This window comes from Ooceraea biroi, chromosome 13 (assembly GCF_003672135.1).
Source record: "Ooceraea biroi isolate clonal line C1 chromosome 13, Obir_v5.4, whole genome shotgun sequence".
NCBI lineage: Eukaryota > Metazoa > Arthropoda > Insecta > Hymenoptera > Formicidae > Ooceraea > Ooceraea biroi.
Window position 1 is genome coordinate 2,807,580 of NC_039518.1, and position 17,818 is coordinate 2,825,397.

The 17,818-nt window shown below is 40.5% G+C and overlaps 2 protein-coding genes across 2 annotated transcripts; one reads left to right on the top strand and one right to left on the bottom strand.

The window, feature by feature from the left end:
* Positions 1 to 463: 463 nt before the first annotated feature.
* On the bottom strand, positions 464 to 3,377 carry LOC105279597 (tRNA-dihydrouridine(20) synthase [NAD(P)+]-like). Its single transcript, XM_011339469.3, has 5 exons — positions 2,855 to 3,377; positions 2,067 to 2,580; positions 1,744 to 1,989; positions 1,336 to 1,677; positions 464 to 643 (listed from the first exon to the last, which is right to left on the bottom strand). The coding sequence occupies exons 1-5, from the start codon at positions 3,039 to 3,041 to the stop codon at positions 532 to 534; spliced, it is 1,401 nt and encodes a 466-aa protein (XP_011337771.1). The 5' UTR covers positions 3,042 to 3,377; the 3' UTR covers positions 464 to 531.
* Positions 3,378 to 6,638: 3,261 nt separating this feature from the next.
* LOC105279593 (zinc finger protein on ecdysone puffs) lies at positions 6,639 to 16,528 on the top strand. Its single transcript, XM_026974497.1, is given in 13 exon segments — positions 6,639 to 6,759; positions 7,320 to 7,662; positions 7,736 to 7,879; positions 8,847 to 9,073; positions 10,519 to 10,834; positions 10,914 to 11,072; positions 11,150 to 11,390; positions 15,399 to 15,570; positions 15,572 to 15,591; positions 15,672 to 15,725; positions 15,728 to 15,891; positions 15,965 to 16,370; positions 16,373 to 16,528. Coding segments are annotated over 12 exon segments (2,307 nt in total). The 5' UTR covers positions 6,639 to 6,759; positions 7,320 to 7,332; the 3' UTR covers positions 16,447 to 16,528.
* The last annotated feature ends 1,290 nt before the right edge of the window (positions 16,529 to 17,818 follow it).

The following is a 17,818-nucleotide window of genomic DNA, read 5'->3' on the forward strand; positions in this document are numbered from 1 at the left end:
TTTTCAATAAGAGTCATGAACACACGTGGGTTCTTATCTCCGGTTTTTCAGGTTATATTTATCTGCGGACATCGATGACAGCGACGAGTAGTGGTTATGCTAGAAACTAAATGTGTCTTCAAAAAGCGGCCATACTCCCACCACTGAAATTAGAGGTAGTTTCCAGACCTGTATGTAAGACCGTGCACGTGACCACCTTGGACATCTGGTGGAAGCTAGATGAATTAAAAGTTTCAAATACACATATTTATTTATTGTCGACAAAATAATTTAATTTAATTTCAAACTTAATTTAATTTAAAACGATGATCGCCTTTTATATATTTTTTTCGTCTCTTTCTAACTATTCGCCCTAGAAAGAGACAGAGTGAGTTAAACTACGGTTAAAATTAAGCAACGTTGGTGGAATGGGACATCCGGCCTTACCCGTATTATTTTATGAGTTTAAATAACTAATTCTGCATAATTGACAATTCGCTGAGTCTTTATTTTCATTTTGTTATACACTGAATAGACATGACAAAACGAATATCATCGGGGAGGAATGTTACCGCCAGCAGTAAGACTTTCCTCATCGATAACACCTAGGAAACAGAGACACACCAAAGCGGCGCCTTGTTCGGCCCACTTTTTATTTTTTTCCCTGAAAAAGGAAAGATTATAATGAAGAAGTAGAAGAAAAAAATATTTTTTCAACTGTATACAGGGTGTCCCATTTTAAATAATGCATTAAGATTTCTCGAAGAATATGGTAGATACAGAAAAATGTTTCAGACAAAAGTTGTATGGCTTCGAGGGGGCAAGATGATGATATTATCAATTTAATTGTAGATGGCGCCACTTTAGAGATTTTATCATGGCGACCATTTGTTTAAATGGAAGTCGATTTTTTTCTCAAAGTAGAAGTTGTAGCTGACAATGAGACGAATACAACGGTTTTTTGTTTTTTGCAATTGGACCATTTTTCAGTGAGTTACAGTGTTCCAAAGTATATTTTATAATTTAAGTAAAAAGCGTCCACCCCCGTACAGTCTGCGTATTTTGCGACTCCACACTACCTTCCACCTCTGTGTGTGTGTGTGTGTGTGTGTGCGTGCGCGCGCGTGCGTGTATGCTGTTCCTATCCGTTATCTGGACTGATTCTGTTTGACAGTCAACCAGCTCCAGACTGATCGACACGCATTTTCCCGTGCTTAGCGTGACCCAGGATGAACGACGTGGACGTGACGGGGCTTTCATCCCTTTGGGGTGCTTTATTAGCGTGAGTTCCCCTTGCCTCTCACAATTGGGGTGCTTTAACCCCCGTATACATGTACATAATAAATTCACACGTACCAGAAGGAGGAGCCATACTTTTTACCGTCGACGGTAACCACGGAGCAGAACAGTTTGTCCTCTCGCCGAGTATCGTACGTTGGCATCTTCTTACGATTCTCCTTGGTCCACTTGAGTAATCTAGTTTTTGGCAACTCCGAATCGGTCATATAACTGCCCCTCAAGAAGGCACAGCGCATAACAAACACATCCTCCTCGTAAATTTTTCTCTTCTGAGAAGTACGGCCGTCCCTCGTCTCTGCATGGAGCGTCAGTGGTGTCACTTGAAACCGACCTAGCAGACCCTTGTCTCGAAATTCTTTACTTTTAAACCGACAATAATCACCCATGTCCCATATATCGCTGAAAGAAGATCTCATTTAACACGGATAGAAGAAGCTGAATGAACTACGAAATAGAAATACCCACCATATTTGTTCCAAAGTTTGCGCGTCAAGGAACTTTCTACCTAGGGGCGAGTCCTGAAGCTCCCTGAGAATATTCTGCACGCAGTACTTCGTATTGGAAGGTGAATTGTCGCAGTCGACCGCGTGTTTCAGGTACGACTTTATGACGTCTTCCATTGGGAGCGGGCCTTCCTTACGAAACACAGAGCAGTTCCACTCGGCTGCACGTGCCAGCATTATGCTACTACAGTTCGTTTCTTCCTTAAACCTGCGGGATTTAGTTTGTTCGACAAATTAAATCAATGAAAATTTCCCCTCCGGCGTACATACGTGCCAAGGCGTTACCTGAGTATGTCGGAGTGTCTCTGAATATCCTTAGATCCGCCATTTGCGATAACCGGTATCGAGAGGTGCTCCGCGATCCGTTTGATAACGTGATTGCGATTAGGATGCTGCGGTCTCTCGTCAGTCGTGCGGCCATGCACGGCAATGGCTGCGATACCAGAGGCGGCGAGAGTACTGCAGAGTCGCAGCGTCCCCTCGAGGTCAGGTAGAACGCGTATTTTGCAAGTAATCGGTGTGCCCACGGTCTCGACCAGCTTCCGCAAAATTTCGGTCGCTTTCTGCGGCTCGCTAAGCAGAGCAGCACCCATGCCTCCGAGCATCGAAAATTTTTTCGGGCAACCCATATTAACGTCGATGCCGGCAACGTCTTTCTCCACCATGCGAGCGACCGCGGCTGCCCTCGCCGGGTCGGACGTACCGATTTGGAGAACCACGTGTTCCCGTTCCCGAGGACAGGTACGGAACACCACTGTACCATCAGTCTTGTCAATGAAGTCCGTTGTGCCAAGCACATCTGCGAATTAAATAACAGCATTGAATAAGTTCTAAAGACTTGAAGGCAGATTAAGGGACAAGTTAAGGGTCACGGTAGATTCAGGATTGGATTTGAAAGTTCAAGAGCAAAAATTAATTGTATGAACTAAGTCAAGCTGCAATTGCAAGAAATCCTGGCGACGGGGCATGGGATTGGGTATCTATACAAAATTAATGGCGCAATTTCAACGCGTTGTTTAATTAAATTTTTATTTCGATTGTTTCGATCTTGAAGAAAAAAATTCATATTTTACCATTCTCTCGACGGATCGAACGAAGTAATTTCCTATCGATTAGTTCTTCCGTGTAAACTATGTCCGCGCCGTAGTCCAGAGCGAGCAAACGCATCGGAAGGGTTCCGATGCGCACCATGGGCGCTAAGATGAGTTTGCCGTCATAATCGAGTCTTTTTCTCGTAATCGTAGGCGACTTTTCCTCCATGTTATCGTGTAACAACGCGTCGTAATTTTGCGGATTCGCAGGGACCAGTTCGAGCGGATTTGAGCAGACGTGAACTTACGTGTCGCGAGTATTGATAGTCGGTGCGTCGAGATCTCGAATTCTCATCGTTCCGCGTTTACTCAGTTCACATTTTACATTTTGTCATGTCAAATAAAATCATTCATCGCATGTAATCGTGTCCGAGTAGCATATTGCTAAACATTGTCACTGCACATTGATATTTCCGTTTTGACAGCACATAATTAGGTTAAGCCACATGTACTTGGCTAAATCATTGACATAAGAATATATGGACGGGCCTTTTACGAGGGGAAGCCAGATTAGCGGTAAGGGGAGAGCACTGGCACTTCGTGTAACTTCGGCTGTTCGGGTATGTTCGGTTCCGCTAGTGATATATACAGGGTGGCCCATTTTAATTTATACAGTCGATTTTTTAAAAAACTAAAAGAGATACGAAAAAATGTTTCAGACAGACATGTCACGATTTCGAGGGGGACATAAGATGATACTATTGGTTTGACCTTGAATAGTCGTTTGAAGGTCACGCGAAGATCACCTTCAATTTCTTAAATTGAAACCCCAACTTTTTATTGCAGATTCTTATTCTCCATCGAAAAGTAAGTAACTTTTGTCTGAAACATTTTTCCGAAAAATGTCATCTTATGTCCTTAAAATGATCTTCAAGATGAGTTTTGAGGACAGTTTAAGGACATAAGATGACATTTTTCGGAAAAATGTTTCAGACAAAAGTTACTTACTTTTCGATGGAGAATAAGAATCTGCAATAAAAAGTTGGGGTTTCAATTTAAGAAATTGAAGGTGATCTTCGCGTGACCTTCAAACGACTATTCAAGGTCAAATCAATGGTATCATCTTATGTCCCCCTCGAAATCGTGACATGTCTGTCTGAAACATTTTTTCGTATCTCTTTTAGGTTTTTAAAAAATCGACTGTATAAATTAAAATGGGCCACCCTGTATATATATATATGTACGATGAGTTATTGTGTTGTGTCGGAATGTAGCAATCGCATTAAGGGGATGCTGGAGTTGCTAGTGAACACAAGTACACAAGCAATAGAGAGAATTTTCGAAACTGCAATTACCATCGCTATAGTGAAAAAATAGTTCACTAGCAACTTCAGCTTCCCCTTAAGGTGATCCTGGAGTTGCTAGTAAACTATTTTTTCACTATAGTGATAGTAATTGCAGTTTCGAAAATTCTCTTTATTGCTTGTACAGAATAAAAAATCCTTTTCCACAAATGAAGTATAGATAGAAAGAAAGTCCGCTCTACAGGATTTTATATTCAAAATGGAAAAAAAGTTAAAAAAAGACAAATGTAAGTTTTTAACTTTTTTCCATTTTGAATATAAAGTCCTGTAGAGCGGACTTTCTTTCTAGCTATACTTCATTTGTGGAAAAGGATTTTTTATTCTGCACAAGCAATAAAGAGAATTTTCGAAACTGCAATTACCATCGCTATAGTGAAAAAATAGTTCAATAGCAACTCCAGCTTCCCCTTAATGCAAAAAGGAAAAATTGGCAACAACTTATGAAAGAAAATAATGGTCCGAAAATTTCTTTTCATCTGTAAGTAAAACATACAATTGTAGGTTATACACAATGCCGGTAAAACGTTTCAGATATTGTTATGTGTTTATTATTATTTAAATTTATTATTATTGTGTTAAGAAAGAATTTTGGCTTGATTATACACCTAGACCGAGTAATGGCGGCACCGAAAGACAATCTTATTTAATTATTATATTTTTAACGTTATTTAGATGTAACATTGTCACCTACTGAAGAGGACCACATCCCGTATGGTCGAAACGTCGTTCTAATAAAGAGAATTATAGCCAGTTGTGTCGAATATTAATCGTACTCGTTTACTGAAATTATCTACTGGCGGTGTTAAGAAAGAATTTTGGCTTGTTTTTATTATATTCATATTGAACAATTGTTCAATAACAGTTTTTCATTTAGTTTTTATTAATTCATATATTTAATAATAAATATATATATATAGTCAAATCGTATATACTATTATTATTAAATATATGAATTATAACAACTATAAATGAAAAACTGTTATCGAACAATTACTCATATGAATGTAATAATAAACACATAACAATACCTGAAACGTTTTACCGGCATTGTGTATAACCTACAATTGTATGTATTTTACTTACAGATGAAAAGAAATTTTCGGATCATTTTCTTTCATAAGTTGTTGCCAATTTTTCCTTTTTGCATTAATGCGATTGCTACATTCCGACACAACACAATAACTCATCATACATGTAATTTCAGTATCATAACTTTACAAAACTTTATCAAGTATCATTCGGGCGATGTCGAGAACAACCGAACTCGCCCGATTTGCCAGCAGCCTCTCCTTACCGCAAATCTCATAACCCCCCTTGCCTAAGTTCGTAGCATAGGCTCCGTCCATATCACGGTCTTACATACAGGTCTGGAAACTACCTCTAATTTCAGTGGTGGGAGTATGGCCGCTTTTTGAAGACACATTTAGTTTCTAGCATAACCACTACTCGTCGCTGTCATCGATGTCCGCAGATAAATATAACCTGAAAAACCGGAGATAAGAACCCACGTGTGTTCATGACTCTTATTGAAAAATGGTTATTGACTACAAAAGTTATTGAAATGACGAAATGGTGTGCGGTACCGAATCGCAAGACCGGCGGTAGAACCGAGCAGAAACGTTCTTTATTTCGAGTGCCGAAAGACATTGTTACTTGGAAAAAGTGGGAAAAAGCTATTACCCGGAAAAATAAAATAAAAAGATAAAGGACAGATTTAAACATAAAATCCTGATGGAAAAAATATAATAAAATTTTGCTAAAATGTGTTTGAAAATCTCTATCAATTGATCCCGGTTCATTATGATTTCATCATAAATTTTCAAACTTTTGGAATATTAGATATAAAATTTCTAATAAAATACGAAAATTTCTAATAAAATATAAAAATTTATGATGAAATGTTAATGAATCGAGGTCAATTGACAGAGAGTTTCAAATACATTTCAACAAATTTTATTACATTTTTTTCCATCACGGAAGGATTCGTTTTTATTCACACTTAATTTTGAGATTAAAAACTCAATTTTATTTCATATACATATTTCACTAATTCATTTATAGTCTTAAATTATTTAAAGCGTTATTAATTTATCATATTGTTTTGTGAAGACTGCGAGTGGAATAAAGACGGACAGATATTCCCCCAGCCTCTGACGTCCCTCGTCCGCCTGCGAACATCGATCGCAACGCCTCTAGTGGCTACTAAAGAAATAAAAAGCGACACAAAATGATCCATCTCCACCTCTGAAGTTTCCAGACCTGTATACAAGACCGTGGTCTATATATTCCTATGTCAATGGGCTAAATACAACCGTGATGAATGCATCAACTAGAAACATGACTCTCTTCAAACGGGACGAAAGCCCCTGCTGCCTCTCGCGGTCCCTTTTAGAACTCGAAAACGTTCCTAGCTTCTAGGGGAAATATTTTACAACATATGGTTGTCTATCTTGTTTCATTGTTAATGGTAATGAACGGTCCACCATTTGCAATCGTTCGCTTGCGTTCATTTGCGTCCGGATCGGAGTCCATTGTGAGTTTGTGTTGGCTTTTTCGTACATCGTGATCGTTACCTTCGCCGTGGTGAGTAAACTTGGAGTTCCCCGTAATATATAAATATATTGTGATAAATCTGACCCTATTGACCATTATAGAAATGTGAAATCGGTTAGGAGTTGCAAATTGTGGAGATACTCGCACGAATGTTTATCCGCCACGTTGCTCCGGCATAATCAGTCAAACAAATCAATCACACGCGAGTTTTTATACTTTACGTTATTTATTAAGTATTCGCATGTACTATTTCACGTGAGATAGGGTCCCATTTAATTCGTTTTCGATAATATGTACGCACCCATGCATTGTATACATGTCTTCGTCATCCCCGTCTCATGAGTCTCATTTCGTACTGATTTTGCATTTCTACCGACGTAGCAATGCTCCCGTCATATAAATAAGAGGTATTCTTACGCACAGGACATATTTATAATTAAATTCTGAATTCTTGTCTGTGAAAACAGACAAAAAAGAAAAAGGGAGAAAACAAAAGACTAAATTTTTTAAAGAGCGTTCTGAGTCACCCTGTATAAACATAAAAGTGCAAACAAAAAACGAGGGATTAATTGTGTTGAAACATTCATCAGTACTAGGAGCACAATGTCGTTTAATCGAGGAGTGAAGAGAGATTCCTTCGGTAATCGAGGGAATTTCAACCGGAGTAGTGGAGGCGGCGGAGGTGGCGGAGGTGGCAATCGTATTAGCAGCAACATGAATAACAGCGGCATGGGGAATAATATGGGTGGAGGGATGAGTGGGAGCAGCGGCATGAGCGGAATGAATCCCTGGGAAGGCGGCATGATGCCTGGCAGAGGAATCCTGCCCACGCCTAATAACAATCTCTCCCTGGCGTCGCCGCAAGCGCAGCTGGCAATCGCCAGCAACCTCCTGACAAATCTACTTCGCAGCCAGCAGGAAGTGCAACCCCAAGTATGAGACTGCTTCGAAAATTGTCGACTCGCTGTCCTAAATTGCTGCTCTAATCTGTTGTTACGTGTGAAAGCAGGTACCGTCTCTGATGAGCTTTGGAAATAATTACTCCGGACCAGGGTCGAACTATCCGAGTCAACAGAACTATTCATCCGGACGGTTCAATGATCGAACGACGCGGCACCCCTTGAAGAACACGCGTCCCCAACCGTACAAGGTAAGCGATTTTATATACGATTTACCACGTAAGCAGACGCGATAACGTTACACTTTTAACGCTTGCTTACGATCCTCCTCCGTATCGTAAACAGGAATTGCGAAATAACGATGCTTAGTCCACGCTTTCTTGCGCGGGCACGATTTATCTTAATTTCATGGCAAACGTTATAAATTCCGTCTTCTTGAAACCGATCGGTTAAGTAGGCTGTATCGTTCAGTCGATTAACACGTACGTCCTGCGAAATTACTAAGATATAAATAATTCTGACGTTATTGACGATTCAGCGTTGTCTGAAGCGAAGCCACTCCAAAGCCATCGTCCGTAAGAAATTCGTTGAAAGAGCACTGTTGAAAGACGTGTCGGTCTCAGAACACTTCAGAATTTTCAATTTATTACTGGACGCTGATTCTGAAGGTTTTGCACCGACCGAATTTTAAAGCTGACATTGCCTCGTTTTACAACAATCTGCAAACCTGGAGTCTTCTGTTCACTATTACGATACTAAGACCAATGTGGTTGCACTCTTTATTCAAAACTGCTACTGCTTATACACACAATTGCGCATTTCACTTGATTTTAACTTCTTCTTCAGGTTCATTAATATTCACTGAGTTTTGCCCAAATATTTTTAGCAGATAAGTAGTTATATCGAACTGTTTTATAACTATGATCGTTGCGATCGTACTTTACGTACACGATGCATCCACGACTCGATACATACGACTCGGGATGCACAGATTTTCCCCTAAATCCTTCTATACTCGGCGTGGAAGTGGAAGGGACAGCTTCGACATTTTACTGGTTCGGTCCTGCCTCCGTTTATCGACCGTAGAACTGTTCTCTCCCCCCAAATCTCCAAAGATGGTTTCTAGAACCAGTGTTTCAATTTGAGAAGAATCACTATTACATCAGATACTTCTCATGACTTCTGCTTTTTGGTCGTTTGACCTCTACTACTGACTAGATGGGCAATCGCGCCCGAGATGGCCCCGCTGGGCGACGTGGCCCATCCGCACAACAATCTCGTGCACCCCAGTCTGGCAGTCAACGTATGAACGGAAACCAAATCCAACATCGCAACGATAAATCTTCTAAACCAATTCCTGCCTCTAAACAAAATCAGACTGCCAAAAAGGAACAGCAAGATGTTAAGACTGATACTGAAAAAGCAGAACCATCTGTTCCAAAAAGGTAAGCTCCTGATTACCTGTGATTGGTATAGTTCCTTCAAATTTTCAGTAAGTCTCAGTCTCTCCGATCTATGTGTCGTGTATATATGTGTATACATATATATATATATATATATAAATGTAAATTAACTCTACATACATTTTATATATACCTATACATATATGCATACATATACAGGGTGTTTCCTAAGTAAGTAGACAGACTTAAGGAGGATATTCCTTGGCTTATTTTAAGAAGAAAAGGTCATATAAACATATGTCCTAAACTGCTTTGTTTTCCAAAAAAGTACATCACTGTTTTCGTTCACTTTTCGGATAGCGTGCTTTTGCAGTACGAGTCAACAGCGGTGGGGATGGTCAATTTTTGAACAGGAAGTTTGCCAATCGATGGATCGGTCGAGGTACTCAAAGACCAAACCATTTATGGCCTGCAAGATCCCCAGACTTAAATCCAGTGGATTTTTTTCTATGGGGACAGCTTAAATCTTTAGTTTACGCTACACCTATTCAAAATGAAGAAGATCTCAGAAATCGCATAATAGATGGATGTGAAAGAATACGTAACACTCCAGGTATTTTTGAGCGTGTACGTCAATCAATGGAAAGGAGAGTCGAGGCGTGTATCATGGCTGCAGGTGGACATTTTCAGCAGTTACTGTGATGTTATTATTTTTCTTTTTAGTTACTATTTTCTTTTTCGTTATAATTTTTCTTTTTGGTTACTATTGTTTTTCATTTGTTTCATTTGCAATAATACAAACTGTTCTATAATAAACGAAAAGTGAACGAAAACAGTGATGTACTTTTTTTTGGAAAACAAAGCAGTTTAGGACATATGTTTATATGACCTTTTCTTCTTAAAATAAGCCAAGGAATATCCTCCTTAAGTTTTTCTACTTACTTAGGAAACACCCTGTATATGTATATATACACACACACAGATGCATACATATTTCTTATCGTAACTATATACTATAATATAGCATCAGTCTCAGAAATTGGCCACTCTTGTCTTTTAATTATACGTTTATTCAATATCTTGATATTGATTTAACTTGTTAGCTTATATTTTATATAAGCAGCGATAAATCAGGCATTAGCCGGATGCCAAAATTTAGCTGTTGCTTTTTCTAATTTCTTCTTCATCAAAATGCATTTTGACGAATATCGATCCTATCGGCGAGAACGTATTTCTATATTTCTAAGATGTACAAACTACATCTTCTTACATGCTTCTATATACGAACGTCAACCTAATTTTTTTTCACGTTATCATTAACGAGAAATGTTTCACGTACATGAATCATGAGTTCATAGTCGGAATTTAAAGTTATTGGGAAGTTTGGGAGTCACAATGTGATTAACTATTCAGATTAATCAAAGAACTTATTTAAAAAAAATAAACGCGAGAACTTTATTTTAACGTCGGTTATTTGTAATGAACAGTGATGACGCCGATAATACCGAGGATAAGAAACGAGATTGGAAGGACGAGAAGGGAGAGGCGGAGGAAGTAGTCCCAAAACTGGAGAACACTGAAGATGAAAAAGTAGAGGACGCTGAGGGAAAGATGGACACGTCTGCCGGTGCCGAAGACGCCGCGCTGAAAGAGACGAAAGAGGCGTCCGACAAAAGCGAGAAGGACAACGCGAAGGCAACCGGCAAGAAGTCGGAGGCGAGACACGCCGAGAGCCGTTACGCCGAGGTTCCGATGAGTCACATGTTTTGCCACATTTGCAACAAGCACATGTGGGACGGATTTGTACGTATTGACGATGAAATCGACGAGAGTCTGTCAGCCACTCGCGGTGCAGAAGGTAATTGTCACTTTTTTTCCGCAGTCCTTCGAGAATCATCTACGCGGACGCGCGCATCAGTTGATGATGGACAAACTGGACGAGTCGTACAAATTGAAGGTTGATCTGATGAGGCACGAGTTGCGGGTAGCCGAGGAGCAGCGGCAGCTCAGCTTGAACAATTCGAAGCGGCGCGGCAAGAAAGTAAGGATCGTATCTTAAAAAAGTTCAGGTACAAATATAGATTTGCGGAATGTATTTATAATTATGATTTTTTAAAGGTTTCTGTAGACTTCAACGTCAGAGAGTACTGCACGATGTGCGATCTGAACTTTTACGGCACCCTGTCTATGCACAGGAAAAGCGAGAAGCACCAGCAACTGAAGACATTTCTGCATCCCCGCTGCTTCCCTTGCCTGAAGGAATTCCCCTCTCGCATAGAATATGACGAGCATTGTCTAACGCCTACCCACATGAAGAACGCTGTTCAGTGCGAGGAACAACGGAAGAATAAAAAGAAAGGTAAGAAATTGTTTGATCGACAAAATATTTAAGCATTATTAGGGGTGTGATTTAGTTTTGAGGGTTTTTTTGCTCAAAAACGCATGTATTTAAATATGATAATGAATGAATACCTTAATCACAATATTTTCCTTCGTTTTCTATAACTTTTTCCCATCTTTCTGGCAAGAGATGGATTCCACCACGATAAAATGACTCTTCTTTTGAGTCGATCCATTCGTCGACGACTTTTCGCACTTCTTCCAAATTATGAAAGTGTGTATCCTCTAAAGCGTGTTGCATCGACCGGAACAAATAATAATCGCATGGAGCAATGTCCGGAGAAGACTTGCCATTCAAGCTCTAATAGTGTTTGTTTCACTGATAACGCAACGTGAGGTCGAGCGTTGTCACGAAGAAGAATCACTTTCCGTCGTTTGCTCGCAATTGGTGGTCGTTTTTGGTCCAATGCTTGCTTCAACTTGTACAATTGGTGTCGATAACGATCAGCCGTGACAGTCTCGTGCGGATTTAACAGCTCGTAGTGCACTATCCCACCAAATACAGAGCATTACTTTTAAACCGTGAATATTGCGTCTCGGAGTGGACGTTGATGGTTCGCCTGGATCCACCCATGATTTTCCGCGTTTCGGATTATCAAAATAGATCCACTTTTCATCCCCAGTAACAATCCGAGACAAAAGACTCTTCTTTTTTTGCCTGGCGATCAACGAAATGCAAATGTTCAAATGGCACTTTCCGATAATTGATGTCGAACCCATTTCCCTTCTTTCTGAATTTTTCCCATTTCATGTGAATGTTTGGCAACTGTTGTACGATCAACATTTAATGCTCTGGCAAGAGATGAATTCCACCACGATAAAATGACTCTTCTTTTCAGTTGATCCATTCGTCGACGAATGTTCGCACTTCTTCGAAATTATCAAAGTGTGTATCCTCTAAAGCGTGTTGCATCGACCGGAACAAATAATAATCCCATGGAGCAATGTCCGGGGAAGACTTGCCATTCAAGCTCTAATAGTGTTTCTTTCACTGATAACGCAACGTGAGGTCGAGCGTTACACGAAGAAGAATCACTTTCCGTCGTTTGCTCGCAATTGGTGGTCGTTTTTCGTCCAATGCTTGCTTCAACTTGTACAATTGGTGTCGATAACGATCAGCCGTGACAGTCTCGTGCGGATTTAACAGCTCATAGTACACTATCCCACCAAATACAGAGCATTACTTTTGAACCGTGAATATTGCGTCTCGGAGTGGATGTTGATGGTTCGCCTGGATCCACCCATGATTTTCCGCGTTTCGGATTATCAAAATAGATCCACTTTTCATCCCCAGTAACAATCCGAGACAAAAGACTCTTCTTTTTGTGCCTGGCGATCAACGAAATGCAAATGTTCAAATGGCACTTTCCGATAATTGATGTCGAACCCATTTCCCTTCTTTCTGAATTTTTCCCATTTCATGTGAATGTTTGGCAACTGTTGTACGATCAACATTTAATGCTCTGGCAAGAGATGAATTCCACCACGATAAAATGACTCTTCTTTTCAGTTGATCCATTCGTCGACGAATGTTCGCACTTCTTCGAAATTATCAAAGTGTGTATCCTCTAAAGCGTGTTGCATCGACCGGAACAAATAATAATCCCATGGAGCAATGTCCGGGGAAGACTTGCCATTCAAGCTCTAATAGTGTTTCTTTCACTGATAACGCAACGTGAGGTCGAGCGTTACACGAAGAAGAATCACTTTCCGTCGTTTGCTCGCAATTGGTGGTCGTTTTTCGTCCAATGCTTGCTTCAACTTGTACAATTGGTGTCGATAACGATCAGCCGTGACAGTCTCGTGCGGATTTAACAGCTCATAGTACACTATCCCACCAAATACAGAGCATTACTTTTGAACCGTGAATATTGCGTCTCGGAGTGGATGTTGATGGTTCGCCTGGATCCACCCATGATTTTCCGCGTTTCAGATTATCAAAATAGATCCACTTTTCATCCCCAGTAACAATCCGAGACAAAAGACTCTTCTTTTTGTGCCTGGCGATCAACGAAATGCAAATGTTCAACCGGTTCGCAATGGCACTTTCCGATAATTAATGTCGAACCCATTTCCCTTCTTTCTGAATTTTTCCCATTTCATGTGAATGTTTGGCAACTGTTGTACGATCAACATTTAATGCTCTGGCAAGAGATGGATTCCACCACGATAAAATGACTCTTCTTTTGAGTCGATCCATTCGTCGACGAATTTTCGCACTTCTTCGAAATTATGAAAGTGTGTATCCTCTAAAGCGTGTTGCATCGACCGGAAAAAATAATAATCGCATGGAGCAATGTCCGGAGAAGACTTGCCATTCAAGCTCTAATAGTGTTTGTTTCACTGATAACGCAACGTGAGGTCGAGCGTTGTCACGAAGAAGAATCACTTTCCGTCGTTTGCTTGCAATTGGTGGTCGTTTTTCGTCCAATGCTTGCTTCAACTTGTACAATTGGTGTCGATAACGATCAGCCGTGACAGTCTCGTGCGGATTTAACAGCTCGTAGTACACTATCCCACCAAATACAGAGCATTACTTTTGAACCGTGAATATTGCGTCTCGGAGTGGATGTTGATGGTTCGCCTGGATCCACCCATGATTTTCTGCGTTTCGGATTATCAAAATAGATCCACTTTTCATCCCCAGTAACAATCCGAGACAAAAGACTCTTCTTTTTTTGCCTGGCGATCAACGAAATGCAAATGTTCAAATGGCACTTTCCGATAATTGATGTCGAACCCATTTCCTTTCTTTCTGAATTTTTCCCATTTCATGTGAATGTTTGGCAACTGTTGTACGATCGACATTTAATGCTCTGGCAAGAGATGGATTCCACCACGATAAAATGACTCTTCTTTTCAGTTGATCCATTCGTCGACGAATTTTCGCACTTCTTCCAACTTATCAAAGTGTGTATCCTCTAAAGCGTGTTGCATCGACCGGAACAAATAATAATCGCATGGAGCAATGTCCGGGGAAGACTTGCCATTCAAGCTCTGATAGTGTTTCTTTCACTGATAACGCAACGTGAGGTCGAGCGTTGTCACGAAGAATCACTTTCCGTCGTTTGCTCGCAATTGGTGGTCGTTTTTCGTCCAATGCTTGCTTCAACTTGTACAATTGGTGTCGATAACGATCAGCCGTGACAGTCTCGTGCGGATTTAACAGCTCATAGTACACTATCCCACCAAATACAGAGCATTACTTTTGAACCGTGAATATTGCGTCTCGGAGTGGATGTTGATGGTTCGCCTGGATCCACCCATGATTTTCCGCGTTTCGGATTATCAAAATAGATCCACTTTTCATCCCCAGTAACAATCCGAGACAAAAGACTCTTCTTTTTGTGCCTGGCGATCAACGAAATGCAAATGTTCAAATGGCACTTTCCGATAATTGATGTCGAACCCATTTCCCTTCTTTCTGAACTTTTCCCATTTCATGTAAATGTTTGGTAACTGTTGTACGATCAACATTTAATGCTCTGGCAAGTTCTGAAGTGGATTGTGTTGGATTTTCGTGCAATAATGCTTGCAAATCCGCATTTTCAAGCTTTCTTGGTTGTCCGAGCGTTCTTTGGTCTTCACATCAGTATCACCACTTTTAAAGCGTCTAAACCAGTATTCACACGTCTTAATTGATGGTGATTCTGCGTCACCATAAGTTTCCACAAGAATTCTATAACCGTCAGCCGCAGTTTTCTTTTGATTAAAAACCAAAAGCAACGCATGTCGAAAATGCTCTATCGGAAGTTGCATTTTTACGATGATATAAACGCGACTGTTATTGCATCTATTGCTATAATGCTACTAAATGTCATGGATAATGTTCACATCGTAAGAAACAACAGTTATCGGAAACAGCTATTGGAACAAACTGACACTACAGCCATCTGTTGCAAAACCCTCAAAACTAAATCAAACTCCTAATAAAATCATAAATCTAATTGACGAAATATATTTGCAGAGAAACTGGCGAAAGGAGAGGCCGAGGTTCGCACGGCGGAGGACGAGGATAAGGACGTGTGCCACGACGCGAAGAACGATAAGGAGGAGGACGTGGGAGAGCAGGAGTACGTAATGGATATCACGGAAAATATGAACGAGAGGAAGTTCAAAGTGCCGTCTTACAATATTGCCGCAGCATCAGATCGCTATCGGTACGGTTCAGTGAATCAATTTTACACGCGTACATTATTTGTGCGTCTTCGCAATTTTATCAAAAAATTCCATCGTCCAGGTAAATCCATGGTGAAGGAAGTTCAGGGATTCTACTGCGAGCGTTGCCGACGATTCTGCTCCTGACTGAAGACATGAACGCTCACCTGCGCAGCATCACCCACTATCGCAACTTCGTGTCGGAGGTGAAGTCCTTAACGTCGAACACGACGGCTGCGGAGACGAAGGAGACCGAAGGCCGAGGTAAACGAAATCGCGAAGAGAGAAAAAAAGAACGTCACGTTAGAGATACTCGAGTCCCAAGTTTTACAATCGTAATATTGCATTCGTAGAACGAGAAAGCGTTGAGATTAGGACGAGTGCGACGGTAACTGGAAGCGCCGTAAGATCGATAACGGCAAGGACGAGGGGGCCGACACGCCTCCTCGCCTTGACAAGGAGGCGATCGAGGATAAGGTCGATGCCGCGAACGTGGCGCCGAAGAAGTCGGACGGGGAGGAGAAATACGATCCGCTGGAAGCCGACGCTACCGAGTCGGAGGAGGAGGAGAATCGCGAGACGGAGGTGAAGGTGGAGACTGCAACGGTCGCGGGCAACGCGGCTAACGTGCAAGACAAGAAATTGCCGGTCGAGGAAGCGTGGGCGGATATAGACAACGACGACGACATCGAGATGAGCAATTTGATCGACGACGCGGACGAGAAGGAGCACGCGGATCATGAGAAGTCCATGCAGAAGGTGGACCGTAATCCGGGTCCTCAGGTAAGTCGCCCAGGGGGGGTCGCGCGTACTCACGCGGCCGCGGTGGTCCGCGCGCCAGGAGATCCCGGCGATAAGGAGGTAATTGCGATTCACGGAACAGCGGCAAGCACCGAAAGTAAAAAACGCAGGAATAAAATGTATCAAAACGAAAAAAAATTCAATTACACTTTTATTCGAAGTTTTAACGAATTAAGAATGAAATACGTTTTCATCATCCAAGCGTATGTAGAATGCTTGTGTAAATATTACTAATAGTATATGTGTATTACACGTATTCTTATCTGTGAGTGTGTATTATCTTACAATTCAGTATCGTGTACTGTGATGAGAAGGAAGAGCGGCGAGCGTTTTTATACGATAATATGGACATTTTTAGTCACCCATCGCGCACTTTTATTTCCGTGTCTCTCGACGATGAAATTGAAGTATATACATATATAATTTAACGTATCTACGCGATTGTAAAATAAGTAACGTTGATTTTGGACAACAAAATGATGAATGAAGCATGGCTCCACTCTGAAGCCAAACTGATGATCGATATCTTGTTCTTTACACATAATCGTATAAATATTTTAACGATTCTATTGCTCGATACGCTCACATTAGGATTAAAGCAATTAGATTTTTTGTTAAAACAAATGTAAAAAAAACAAATGAGTGTGCATTATCACGTAAAAAACAAACTTTCCGAGAGAAGGCTCTTTTCCTCTTGTAACGCGAAGTTGCTACTAAACGGAGAATCTTGACATTTCAAAACGATATTAGGTGTACGCGTTAAGGGGGAGCCTGCTTTAGAACGTTGAAAATAAGGTATAATTTTACGAATTTTTTGGAGAAACTATACAGCGGATCATTATAAAACTTTGATGCATTTATTACTACATGTTTAAAGATAAAAAAAATTATTTTTTGATTTGAATATATCGCCTGTAGAGGTCGTCCTGGAGGCATCTGTAAATTGGTGAGCATTCTCCTGCCTCCAAATTTCATCCAAACTGAAAAATTGAAATATTTTCTCGTTATTTATGAATTCCCATCGTCGATGAACCTTTAATATTCATAAAAACATTAAGTTAAACAATTATTTTTGCATGAAAAAGTTCAAAAACTTTGCCTAAAATCGTACTTTTGTGTTCTAAGCTCCACCATTTTGGCACTTTTCAACTTTTTTCTTCTCTCTTTGGTTCATCGACGATGGGAATTCATAAATAACGAGAATATTTCAATTTTTCAGTTTAGACGAAATTTGGAGGCAGGAGAATGCTCACCAATTTGCAATGCCGGCTGCACTAGGGACGACTCTACAAGCGATATATTCAAATCAAAAAATAATTTTTTTATCTTTAAACATGTACTAATAAATGCATCAAAGTTTTATAATGATCCGCTGTATAGTTTCTCCAAAAACAATTCGTAAAATATACCTTATTTTTCAGCGTTCTA

Bases quoted from the DNA above. Each gene is read 5' to 3' on its own strand.
- LOC105279597 (XM_011339469.3), bottom strand. From the start codon at position 3,041: ATGGAGGAAAAGTCGCCTACGATTACGAGAAAAAGACTCGATTATGAC. The intron at 2,581-2,854 runs GTAAAATATGAA...TTTAATTCGCAG, and splicing joins TTCGATCCGTCGAGAGAATG to ATGTGCTTGGCACAACGGAC. The intron at 1,990-2,066 runs GTAACGCCTTGG...TAAATCCCGCAG, and splicing joins AGACACTCCGACATACTCAG to GTTTAAGGAAGAAACGAACT.